Genomic DNA, 13,663 nt, shown 5'->3' on the forward strand with positions numbered 1-13,663 from the left:
TGTAACCAATGCGTAGCCTAGTGAGAACAACTTCCTCCTTCCGAACTTTACGGAAGCTAGATGGCCAAAGTCCAATTTTGGGTTTGATTTGAAAAAGTTTTTTGTTACGTTGCTCACTCCAAGTGGACTGCCAGCTGGCACGGAGCCGAGCCTTGAAGACAACACCATGGTCCTTGTACAGAATAGGCATAGGAGTAATGGTGCTGAAGCAGACATATTTAGCTGCCATGTCTGCAAGCTCGTTCCCGCGAATACCAACATGGCCTGGTATCCAGAAAAACTGGATTGAAGTAGCTGCTAATGAGAAATGGGCCAGTCAGTTTCGAATATCAGCGAGAATAGGATGTGAGCTAACATGTAGCGATTTCAAGGCAAGTATAGAACTAAGCAAATCACTATAAATAGTGCAGTTGGAGTACTGCTCAGCTGCAATATGATCCAGGGCAAGAGATATGGCATACAGTTCAGCAGTGAACACAGAAGCTGTAGAAGGGATTCTGCTCGCAACTACTGACCCATAGCAAACCATAGCAGAGCCCACTGAATTACCTGATTTGGAACCATCTGTATAAATGGGAACTGAATGATCGTTTGAAAGATATTCATTGAATAAAAGACAGTACTTCCAATCTGGAGTATCTCCCTTTTTTAGGTGACTGAAAGAAAGGTCACATTTGGGGGCTGTAATAAGCCATGGTGGGATGGGCCAACCTGTGGAATCTGCAATGTTATCCAAGGACAGACCCAATTCATCCAATTGCGCCCGGATGAGAAGGCCAAATGGAGCAACGACAGATCGTCTGTTCTGAAAAAGTACTGCCCACCGAGGAAGGAAAACACATTTCCAGGTGGGATGCTTTGGTAAGGAATGAAGTTTCGAAGTATATTGTAAAGATATTTGCAAACGGTGAAGGTGTAGAGAAGGTTCATGAGATATATACTTTGAACTGGAGAGGTACGGAAAGCCTCAGGGCAGAGTCGAAGTCCTTGGTGATGAATGGGGTCCAGCATCTTTAAGTCCGAGGGTCTGGCAGAGCCATAGACCATTGATCCATAATCGAGTTTCAATCTAATAAGAGCACGATATACCTTTAACATTGAACAGCGATCTGCCCCCCATCTGGTAGAAGAGAGAACATGGAGGATGTTCAGTGCTCTTGTACATTTGACCCGAAGCTGCTTTAAGTGTGGTATAAAGGTCAGTTTACAATCAAAGATAAGCCCCAAGAACTTGGTCTCCGGGACCACTGGCAGCAAAACTTCACCGATATGAAGTTCAGGTCAGGGTGAATACCCCGTCGATGGCAAAAGTGCATGCATACAGTTTTGGAGAGAGAGAAATTAAAGCCGTTCGCCAGAGTCCACTTTCGTACACAATTGAGGGCGGTTTGTAGTTGCCGCTCAATATATCTCATGTTTGACGACTGACGTGAGATGTGAAAGTCGTCGACATACAGCCCATTCGCAACAGTGAGAGGGAGTTGTTCAGTGATGGCATTTTTCTTTATACTGAAGAGTGTGACACTCAATACACAGCCTTGAGGGACTCCAAGTTCCTGTACAAAACAACGGGAAAGTGTCGAACCCACACGAACTTGGAATCTCCTGTCCATTAAAAAAATTTTTAATAAACATGGGTAGATGGCCACGTAACCCATATGTATGGAGGTCTCGCAAAACGCCATACCTCCATGTTGTGTCGTAAGCCTTCTCTATGTCAAAGAATATTGATACAAGATGTTGGCGGTTGAGAAAGGCTTCTCTGATAGATGTTTCAAGATGAATTAGGTGGTCTGTGGTGGAGTGCTGTCGACGGAACCCACACTGGGTGGGCGAGAGGAGGTTGTTTGATTCAAGGAACCAAACAAGACGAGCATTAACCATCCTTTCTGATGTCTTACAGTGACAGCTCGTCAAAGCAATTGGACGGTAGTTTGAAGGAATCTTGGGATCTTTCCCTGGCTTAGAGAAAGGTAAAATAATAGCCTGGCACCAGGCATCAGGAAAAACATTCTCCTGCTAGATCCGGTTGAAAACAATCAGAAGGACATCAAGAGAAGCAGGAGATAGATGTTGCAGCATGTCATAATGAATATCATCAGGTCCACCAGACATACTGGCAGACCGATAAAGGGCCATTTTTAGTTCCACCAGGGTAAAGGGACAATTATAGTCAAAGAAACAGTCAGTTAGAAAGGAAAGAGGTGATCGCTCTGCCCGAGTCTTGATGGCCAGGAAGGTGGAGGAACAAGCAGAAGTGCTAGATACCCAGCAAAAGCTTTCACCTAGAGTGTTAGCAATGTTCCGAACATCAGTCACCTCCTGACCATCAGAGAGTAAGATCGAGAGGGGGACAGAATTGTAGTGCCCATTAACCTTTCGAATCCTGTCCCATATGATCTTGGAACTGGTGGTAGAAGATATGCTGGTTGTGAACTTAATCCAAGATTCCTTCTGGCTTTGACGTCTTACCCAACTAGCATGTGCACGGGCCCGTTGGAAAGCAACCCAGTTTGAAAGTGTGGGATATCTACGAAAAGTATCCCAGGCCCGCTTTTGAGCCTTCCAGGCTAAGTGGCAAGCAGGATTCCACCACGGACGAGGATATCATGGAAAAAAGTGTCGAGGTTTTAGGAATACACTGAGCAGCTGCATGTGTAATACAGTCAGTTACCGCTGCTACACAGTCTTCTATTGATGGCTGATTTACAATGGCAGGATCAAGTTCTGTGAGAGCAGTGAAAGTGGACCAGTCTGCCTGATCCAGCTTCCACCGGGGCATGCGGGTAGGGTGGCATCGACCACGGCCAGTCTCTCTCAAAAGGATCGCAAAATGATCACTGCCTAGTGGATTACTGTCAACCCTCCATGAAAAATGGGAGAATAATGAAGGGGAGCAAACTGAGAGATCAATAGCGGTAAAGGACTGACTAGGTGCATGAAAGTAAGTGGAAGAACCAGTATTGATAAGAGAAAGATTGTGATCAGAGAGCATCCGCTCTACAGATTGGCCCCTCCCATCAATAATAGCACTTCCCAGAGGGGATGATGTCCATTAAAATCCCCTAGGATTAGAAATGGAGATGGCAATTGTTCAATGAGAGCATCAAGATCTGATTGATCATATGTCTCTCCAGGGGACAGGTACAGAGAACAAACAGTGATAGTATGACCCAAGGAAACACAAATGGCTACAGCCTCCAAGGGTGTGTTGAGTGGCAAATACAGGGTGGGCACGTGTTGATCAACCAACAGTGCCACCCTTCCATGTACTCGACCATCACACAACCTGTCATTTCTGTACAGAGAAAACTGCCGAATGGAGACAGTATCAGCAGTTTTGAGAAATGTTTCTTGTAAAGAAAGACAAACAGGATGATCAGAAACAATCAGCATTTTGATATCATCCAGATTAGAACGTAAACCTCTACAGTTGCATTGTATCAAGGTGGCCATTTTTAAGAATGGGTAGGTGAAGTGGCTGGAGAACCCTTCGGTTTACGACCACGTCTTTTTTCTTTACTCTCTTTAGTCGGAGGAGGTCTATCAACCTCCATGGATCCTGCTCTGGGTCAGGTGGGCAGGTTTTTGTTATTGGAAGGGGAATCCAGTGACTGAGGACGTGAACGAATAATTGTTTTGTCTCTTGTGGTGGGAGAAAAAGATGTATCAGAAGAAATGCCTGTATTTGAAACTGAAGGACGTGGATCTTGAGGTTTGTTGGAAGGTATGGGAGGAACAGAGATGGGTGTGGAAGTCGATTCATCAACCTTTTTAACTACGTCAAAAGGCTTTTCATTTGTTTTGAAAACGATTCTTTTGGAGGCACAGAGAGATCTATCTGCACTCCCACTGTAGTTGTGGAATGAAGTGCAGCAGCATATGTCCGAGATAAAGTTGTGGACAGCAATTTCCGAGCCTCAGGATAACTAATGTTATGTGTCATTTTCAAACGCTGCACCACTTTTTCCTCCAACCATTTTGGGCAAGAATGAAAGTAAGAGGGGTGAGAACCATTGCAGTTTACGCAATGTGGGTTCATGTCACAGTCATAGGCATCGTGGTCCTTGCCTCCACAACGAGCACATGTCAGGGAACCACGACAAGATGTCTTCGAGTGACCGAACCACTGACACTGGAAACATCAGAGAGGGTTTGGAATGTATGGCCGAACTTGGCAAATGAGATAACCTGTCTTGATGATGGCAGGCAAAGATGGTGACGTAAATGTGAGAATGAGGACATTGGTCGGCACCTAAATTCCATCTTTGCGAATGGATATACGACTCACTGCAGAAACCCCTTTGGTGGAGAAATCAGCAAGAATCGCCGACTCTGGGATCTGGTTCCTTGTGATTAATTCAAAATAGCATGAGGTGTAACCTCAATAGATATATCCCCAATTGCCTTTGAATGCAAGAGGAATTCACTATGTTGAGATGTAGATGTTTCTACCAATATGTCACCAGATCGAAGCTTCTTTACTGACTTTGAAAAGCTTGCAAGTCCCTCTAGTCCATTCTGAATGAAAAAGGGAGACATTTGCCCTAGAGGTTTGTCTGAAAGTGAATGCAACATAAGAAAATGAGGTACAACAGGTGGTACAGATGGTGAGGATTGTTGCTCAGAATATGCAAAACATGGTCGTTTACCTATACATTGTTTTTTCACTATTTTATTAAGATATTTAATTAGAGTATCCATAATAAAGAAAGGGAAATTTCGGTGTACACTGACCCCACCCACCATGGAGCCCTACCAGGGGACTCACTGCAATGTCATATAAGGACACTGCAGCAACACCTGGGTTTTGTGAGCACTATACCCAAACAACAGCATCAGACACAATGCCCACAACACCTGTTGAAAACATCCAACACTAGTACTTAGTTGACCCTAGCCCGAGTGGACCAGCCAATTGACCCAAGGCTGCCCATCTAAAGGAATTCAATGCCAAAATGGTGTGTTAGGGTTGGACCCTTCAACCACCAGGATCCTCTCTTCCCCTTCATGGGTAGCCAAGCATGGCAAATGCGTAGGTGGATGTTTAGATCCCAGAGGTGGTAAACTGAAAGAACAGAACCTTCCCTGGGAGGTCTCCTCACAACGTACAGGAATCCACACCGAGGGGAACTGTAGAAAGAGAAAAAATGTTACGTTCCTAAGAAATTAAAGTTGCAAAAGACAAAAGCTGGTTTTCTGTTCCTTCTCAGGAAAAAAAGAAAAATCAAAGGCAGGATGTGGAAACAGTTGGTAAAAATAATTGAAATATAAGGCAGGCCCAGCTGGAGCAACAGAAAGTAAATAAACCTGAATTCAAGGAAAAGCAGGAGAACAGAACCAACCACACAAAGAACAATGCACCAAACTTCCTGCAGTCATCACTGAAACAACAGGAGGCAGCTCCTGGTGTGAAGTGTTAGGAACTTAGGAGATGAGAGATACACAGATCTGAAATTCATTGTCAGAATGGTCCACGAAACAATGTTTTTTGGTTGTCTAGTATCATAAAGTTGAGTTTACAGAAAAAGTACTTAAATACAAACACAAAGAGTTAAATAATACGATTTAATATGTGATATGCTAATATGATTTAATATGACATGACATGATAACATAATTTAATATATGATATGATAATATGATTTAACTGGAAGCTAAAGAACAAAAACTAACCCATCTGAAGACAAATGATATCAAGAAAAGAATTAGTTTTGTTCATATGGTAGTGGATGTGTTGCCCTACTTTTGGTGGAGGGTTACAGTCCAATGATTACAGATTGGTGTAATAAACATTAAGATTGGAGCTTTGTTCAGGACTTACAGGATTCCCGAAAATATTCTCAGCAATGAAGCGAGGTAACAATGAAAAGAGTAAAGATTTCTGAACAAACATGTTTATATGGTTTACTTGATAGAACTGTATTTGCATTAAAAATAAGAGGAAAAATAAGAGATTAAAAGAGTTGATAGAACTGTATTTGCATTAACAATAAGAGGAAAAATAAGAGATTAAAAGAGTTGATAGAACTGTATTTGCATTAACAATAAGAGGAAAAATAAGAGATTAAAAGAGTTGATAGAACTGTATTTGCATTAACAATAAGAGGAAAAATAAGAGATTAAAAGAGTGAGTTCTGCTCACATATTCATAATCTAACATATTCATATTATTAAAAAGCATTTTTAAGGATTTATTACAAACCATAATTTTTCAATCACTGAAATTGTTACCATAATTCCAAGAGGGTTAAGCAAATTAAGAAAGGAATACTTTAAACATTCTTTTTGATGTAAACATCCTAGAATGAATAGTTTTACTCCTTATTACAAAAGTTTTTCAAAACAAAACCACAACCACTCATTGAAGTGAACACATAAAAGTGAGTGACAAGACACTAACAAAATTTTGTTTTTCCTCTGTTGTCATCATCCATAATGAAGACCTTTTTTAGAACATTAATGAATATTTAACTCCTTGTTCAGTGTTAACGTTAAAAAGTGTAATGAACAACCTATACTTTAAAAGGGTTATCTGATGCTTACCTGTACTGATCTTTTCCACATGAGAAGGAGAAACCACAAATGCTCCAGCACATATTGTACACAGAACAGCAAACTTAATGAGCCACATGCTGTTAAAAGTACAAATACATACACAATGAAAATCAAGTTGTACAACATTTTCTCCAGTGTATGATTACAGGGTTGAGTATTTAAACTTACTTGAATATGTCAATGATCAAGTCATAGCTGATATAAAGTGGTGGTGAAACTGTATATATATTAGAACTAAATTTGTTCAGCGTTTTGTAGGTAGTGTAACGTCACAGAAACTGACTGCTGTTGAAAAAATAAGTAGCAATCCTTATTCATTGATACTGATGTTCTCAGATCATGATTTAAGAAGTTTCTAATTTGTGATATCCCTTGTATTTAATGCAACTTGAAAACAAAACATGAATCAATTCATGACACCAGAATGATCCAGAAAGTCATCTGAAACAAGTCATACTCTAGACACAAGTTTGGTATCTTAGAACTGGTGAAAATCCATAAACACAATGGTCAGTGGCAAACGTTGTCTACTTGTACTAGTCAATAATGTGTAACAAACACAAGAAGGAACCAGCCTGTACAAATAACACAAAGCACTTGTACATAAGTTGCTTTCATGATGTATCTATTAATCCAAAAACACCTGGAACAGCTACACAAAAACAGGTATGTGTGATATTCCACATTAAGATGTACTGATCAAATTACTAAATGCTATGCCTATGGATTTATGTGATCATACTGTTGAAACAGGGCACTGGGAAATGACCATCCTCAAACATTCGAAAGCATTAACAGCCTTAAAGACTTCTGCAATACAAACTATGCTGTACAGCTATTACCAAGATGCATGGTCACCTGACAGAGCAACGTGCACAGACTTAACATAGTGAAGCTACAAATAAAACAATCTGTGTATAACATAAGCTGATTCATAAGATAAATAAAGCTATAGCTTTAGCTTTAACGTACATAAAACTTCATTAATAACACCATCAGAGTACAATTTAAAAATAAAAACACTGTGTCCACCATATGGCTGAAAAATAACATTTTTCTGAACTGAATATGTATTTCCAATAATAGTTTCCATCTGCTGACAATATAGCTAGAGTTTCTCAAGAGTTTCTACTCTTTGTTCATCTAAGCAATGAAAATGCTTGCACCAATCTTTTGTAGCCCGTACTAAAATGTCTTAGACAAATTCTAAATTGCAAGTTTCTCTAGCAACATGAATGCACCTTCTATCTAGGTACCACCTCATTCAGATAATGTGATTACTTTGTTGAGATATAAACTGGCTTTGAGTGGAAAGGTGAGATAGGTGAGTGTCAGAGGTGGTAAGTATTATTGGAAATACATGTTCAGGTTAGGAAAATGTTAACTTCCAAAACATACTTATCTTCTGACATTATAGCTAAAATTACACACTGAGAATGTGGAGAGACCAGTGTAGGCATCAATCAAACAGAAAGCATCTGTACAGAACAGGAGTTGCCAAGATAAAAATGGTACAAGAGTTGAAAACCACACTACATCCAGAACAGGTATGCTCTTCACCTGGAACATAATTCCTATATCATAGATGAAAAAGAACATGAGTAATCATGAGTTCAGGCCAGTCCCAACCAGACAGCTGAGATTCCAAACTCAGAGTTTGAATTAAGGGATCACGATGCCTTTACCCATGGTAGTGGCTAGGGCTATTGGACTACAGTGTTATTTATATAGTTTTCATTGGATCCCAACCTGAAGCCATAGAGTGATGTGTGTCACACAACCATAATTACAATAAGAAAGTTAGGAACACCAAAGTGGAAAACTTTTTCTTCCACTTGACAAAGTCCAAAAGGCAACACTCTTGACTCAGAATGATGGGATTATATATGCCATAATAAACCAAAGGAACAGAACTCATCTAGTCTGGAATTACAAACATTCAATCTTACTCCCCAAACCAGTGTACAAAGAATATTCCATTTGCCCCTAGAATTATGAAGAGGACACCAAAACTGTGCTCAACCAAGGACCCAGGATAGAACCACTTTGTGTACAGAATTATAAGGAGATGGTGAAGCTTCTTCTATGAATAATATATGAAGCTGACATTGAATAAAGACAAGGGTGATGCACACCCCAACCAAACAGTGTAGTGTCAAATCTGTAGTGTCTGTAGTGTCAAATCTGAAACAGAATAATAAGTATACTTCAATGTAGGTTGTTTGTACTCCTACTGACAACAGAAAAAACAACACAGGTACCTGAGCAGAAAGGACCTCAACTTCACACACCTCTCCAAGAGAGGAGGAACATACTCAAAAATTCTGGGGGAAAAAAGCTATGGAAGCTGGAGAAAGTAAGAACTCCACTAGTAGAGTTTGAGGGGTAATACTCACTTGGGAGCCCTGAGAAACAGTGCTTTGGTACCTGTAAACTAAGTGATCCAAGTTCCCAAGTTTTTTAAAAGCAAACTGTCATTGATTTATTCAATCAAATGACTGGCAGCAACAGGAAGAATCCCCTTTAGCTTTACTTGTGATAGTCCATAATAATAAGGTAAATACCATATAGCAGGCACCAAGATAGTCTTATGAAGCATCCCATTTTGGCAGAGCCTGTAACAACCTTTAGTTTAGTGAAAATGGTTGCTAGTGTGCAATTGAGAAAAGAAAGCACACTTGCTCAGACAACACATGCCATAGAGGAAGTTCCAGTGAAAAACAAAGGGACTCTGGAAATAAAAAAGTATATGATTGAGGAAAATACTTCTGTTTAAAGTCTAACAGATGTGGTCTAAATAGCTACAGGGGGTAGTTGAAACCCATCAAAAGAGGGTACTGTTAGATCATGTAATTAATAAAACAGGAAAGTGTTAGAAGTAATCCACATACAAGCCCACACAATACCTTCCAGAGGGCAATTCAACTGGCCAGCTAATGAGAGAGATATGACAAATCTGATGAGATGTGATATGCAAAATATTTCTCTCCCATAATGATAATTCATTACAAGCCATGGAAATCAGCTTGTGAAGTCACCTCAGTGGGGTAATGGAAGTCACAGGAAACAGAAGGATCCCAATGAATTAAAAATCAGTTCCTAGTAACTTGATGTAAGTTAGTACAAGCCACATAACACTGAAGGACCTTAACATAACAAACAATCAGGATTGGACTGGTCATAAAGGTGAGAAATGGCTGGCAAATGAATCAATAAGAAGGATCTTTCCACTTCCCCAGCTTCCACAGTCTTCAGAAGAAAAGACCTATCAGGGTAAAGCAGGATAAATGTGGAACAATAAAGAGTCATATATACATAGATTGTAAACAACTCTGACAGATGATGTCCACATGCCAACTACAAGAAAAAAATACAATTTAACAAACAGTTAAATAAAGAAAAAAAATTAAGGGTTTGAAAGGAAGATGAGACAACACATATAGAACTACAAATAACAACTTGATAATAGAAAAGGTCATTTGGGCTGAAGAATATGAAAGAATTTTAGTATATCTGACAGAACTGGGGATTCAAAAACCTTCTGATATTTGGAATACTAAAAACAGTAATTGGATAAGAATGCCATATATAAAGCCACCAATGGTGAAGGAAGACCCTTCTCAAAAACCCAAGTCATAAAATGAGATATAGTACATACTTTTGAATGAAAGTGGTTGGCAAAAGAGCATTCAGTCTAAAGGAGCTTATTTTGATAAAAGAAAACAAAAAGATGTACTTTTTTCACATTTTCCTTTAAAAATCTAAAATTTCACCACTATTAAAATGGTATCATCAGATGCAAAGCTAAACACTATAAATACATTCATTTGGTGATGTCAAAACATAACCTTGTTCTTACCAAAAATATAAACTTACTTCTTGTATTTTATTTACTAAAGATTGGTATTGTTTAAAAAGTGTCTAACGTTCAAATAATTGGAGGTACTCAAAAAAACTCAAATACCCATTCCTTAACTTTTATAAATTATCTTAATTATAAAATTTCTACTTTTGACTTGTGCAAAGACAAGTGGAAGCTTCAGATTTTTTACAATTAAATGTGGTAAACCATTCAAAGAAATAGGAAGAATAAAATACACTTGTCGGCATAAGAGGAAATATAAAAGTGATGAAGTTAAACTGAATTATAAGTTGCCTTTTACTCACCCATTATGAATTCCAGCCCTGCAACTGAGACTAGAAGACACGCCCACCATTAACAGGCACATGAAAAGAAAGAAAACTGCCAAGGCAAATGCTACACGGTAGACAGCCATGTATCCAATTAAAAGCTCACAGTTTTGACCTACCTGTAGTGTCACACAGGTTTCATTGTACTGAGGAAACTGTAGAAAAATTATAAAAAGTAACTAGAGAAAGTGAAATACTTCTATAGTATTCAACAAGATGTAGTGTTTAGTGTTTCTATCAAACCTTTACCTCTAACAACTAAAAACCTATAATTATTTATGTCTCTTAAAATGAATACAAGAAGGAAATTAGATAAACCAGCCAAACTTTATACTATGCACCAACTTAGAGTACCATTTCTCATAAATACATGTAATAATATTCCACATTGCCTCCGAAATAAGGACTTTACACTGTTTTGTTATTTTTGTCACAAAGGTAAAGCTGCAACATTTTACATTTTCTGTTAATAAGAAACTACCAAAGTGGTAGTGAAATACCTGAGCATCTATGCATTGTCTTAGATTCTTCACAAGTTATTAGAAAAAAAATAACTATTTATTTTTGTTTTATCAATTTATAATCACTTCATTAAAATTAGTGTCACTGTTTCCTAAAATTCTAATAAATTTAATTACTTGTCTCTTTTCTGTGATGTGTGAAAACACAGAAAACTGTCATGACATTTAATTAATTGTCTTTTTTGTGATGTGTGAAAACACAAAACATTGTCACTACAATTAATTACTTCTCTTTTCTGTGATGTATGAAAACACAGAAAACTGTCACTACAATTAATTACTTCTCTTTTCTGTGATGTATGAAAACACAGAAAACTGTCACTATAATTAATTACTTCTCTTTTTGTGATGTGTGAAAACACAGAACACTGTCACTACAATTAATTACTTCTCTTTTCTGTGATGTGTGAAAACACAGAAAACTGTCACTATAATTAATTACTTCTCTTTTCTGTGATGTATGAAAACACAGAAAACTGTCACTACAATTAATTACTTCTCTTTTCTGTGATGTATGAAAACACAGAAAACTGTCACTACAATTGATTACTTCTCTTTTCTGTGATGTATGAAAACACAGAAAACTGTCACTACAATTGATTACTTCTCTTTTCTGTGATGTATGAAAACACAGAAAACTGTCACTACAATTGATTACTTCTCTTTTCTGTGATGTATGAAAACACAGAAAACTGTCACTACAATTAATTACTTCTCTTTTCTGTGATGTATGAAAACACAGAAAACTGTCACTACAATTGATTACTTCTCTTTTTTGTGATGTATGAAAACACAGAAAACTGTCACTACAATTAATTACTTCTCTTTTCTGTGATGTATGAAAACACAGAAAACTGTCACTACAATTGATTACTTCTCTTTTTTGTGAAGTGTGAAACCACAGTACACTATTACAAACTAACATTTTCCATTCTGACAGATATTAGGCATATGTATAATTCTTTATACAGGGCAATTATAAAAAGTATTATGTGGATACAAATACAAATATTGTTACATGTTGCCACCAGGGATGCCACTCTGGCCAAATATCTGATCAATCATAGCAGCTATTTAAAATATACTTTTCCAGCAACCAGAATGCATTGGATTTGTGTTACAACAGACACTGCAGCAACAATACACAGCCCATCTGTTATGCTGGCCACTTCATTGACAACTGCATTCTTGGTTTCTGTAATTTTGAGAGGCTTCTCACAGTAAACTTGTGAGTTCAGAAACCCCTACAACCATAGATCAGCTGTCATTGGGTCTAGTGAACAAGTAAGAGAAATGTTTGTCTGTAAAGAGGCACTATCATGCAAGAAAAACCAATGTCTGTTATACTGTGTTTCAGCATGGGAAACACATAGCTTATGAGCATTGACTTTACATGTCTGCATTTCATGTGCTCATATTCATTGCAAAATAGTATAATTCAATGATAAAGTTGGCTGTGAAACCACATCATTCAGTCACTTAGCATTATAGGAGTGTGTAGGAAAGGTAACACATTAATTAGTTCTTGGATAATACAGTTCCATGTGTTAACTGAAACATTAGGAGAAGATGTAATGTGGTTCATTAGGCTGTATGATACTGACAAGCCACTGAACACTGACTTTCAGTCTTGTTAAAATCTACAATGCAAGGTCAACATGTTTGATTAACTTTGTTTCCTCACACATAATGAAGCTTGTGTGGAAATACTTCAAAACCAATCAAGAATTTTCAAAAGTAGATGAAACTGGTGAATACAGGTGGCATAACATGTATTGCTGTACCCATGTACACTCGTGCTTGTTTGTTCTGCTATGACATGGCTCACTGTTTCAGTGGTTTGCCCCTATATGGCTTGTTAAATGTGCAACCTGTCGAGTTGTACTAGGGACAGATTCTTTGTGTGACAATGTTTGTGAAAAGTATCAATAATGCTTTATAAACAAGTCAAAGATATGTGTAAAAATTCAGTTGTTTCCATAGCTTTAAATAATTGATTCTTTTATGTAAAAGATCACATAAGCCAGTTTAGAACACCCTTTAATAAGGCAAATTATTCTCCTCTATCCTGTTATTACAATACAAGGCTTTAATATTCTTTTTTAAATCACCAGTATAACTATAGGTTACAACAGTTGTATTCAGAACTTTAAATAATTACAATCAGAGAAAATCCTTTCCAAACAAAACCTAAGTTCCATATGTTTACTGCTCATATATTACATTTTATTAGAAACAACAATTAACTAAAGATAATCTCAAAAGTTCCACCACAAAAAAAAAAAAAATTTGGTAAAACATGGACTACAATAAAAGCAAAAATCACAATAATTTAATTACTTTAACTTACCTATAGTGTTTCTATGATTAAAGTACACAGAGAGAGAGAGACA

At 37.7% G+C, this 13,663-nt stretch overlaps 1 protein-coding gene across 12 annotated transcripts in view; it reads right to left on the reverse strand.

Moving 5' to 3' along the window:
* Window positions 1-13,663, reverse strand: part of LOC143224865 (serine incorporator 5-like) — a 59,494-nt gene that overhangs the window by 42,734 nt on the left and 3,097 nt on the right. For all 12 annotated transcript variants that reach the window (XM_076453250.1, XM_076453248.1, XM_076453244.1 and 9 more), the window contains 2 exons: window positions 10,726-10,904; window positions 6,547-6,635 (listed from right to left, as the gene is read on the reverse strand). In XM_076453250.1, the coding sequence (XP_076309365.1) occupies window positions 6,547-6,635; window positions 10,726-10,904 (268 nt within the window). The remainder of the gene's footprint in view (window positions 1-6,546; window positions 6,636-10,725; window positions 10,905-13,663) is intronic.

This window comes from Tachypleus tridentatus, chromosome 9 (genome assembly GCF_004210375.1).
Source record: "Tachypleus tridentatus isolate NWPU-2018 chromosome 9, ASM421037v1, whole genome shotgun sequence".
Taxonomy (NCBI): domain Eukaryota; kingdom Metazoa; phylum Arthropoda; class Merostomata; order Xiphosura; family Limulidae; genus Tachypleus; species Tachypleus tridentatus.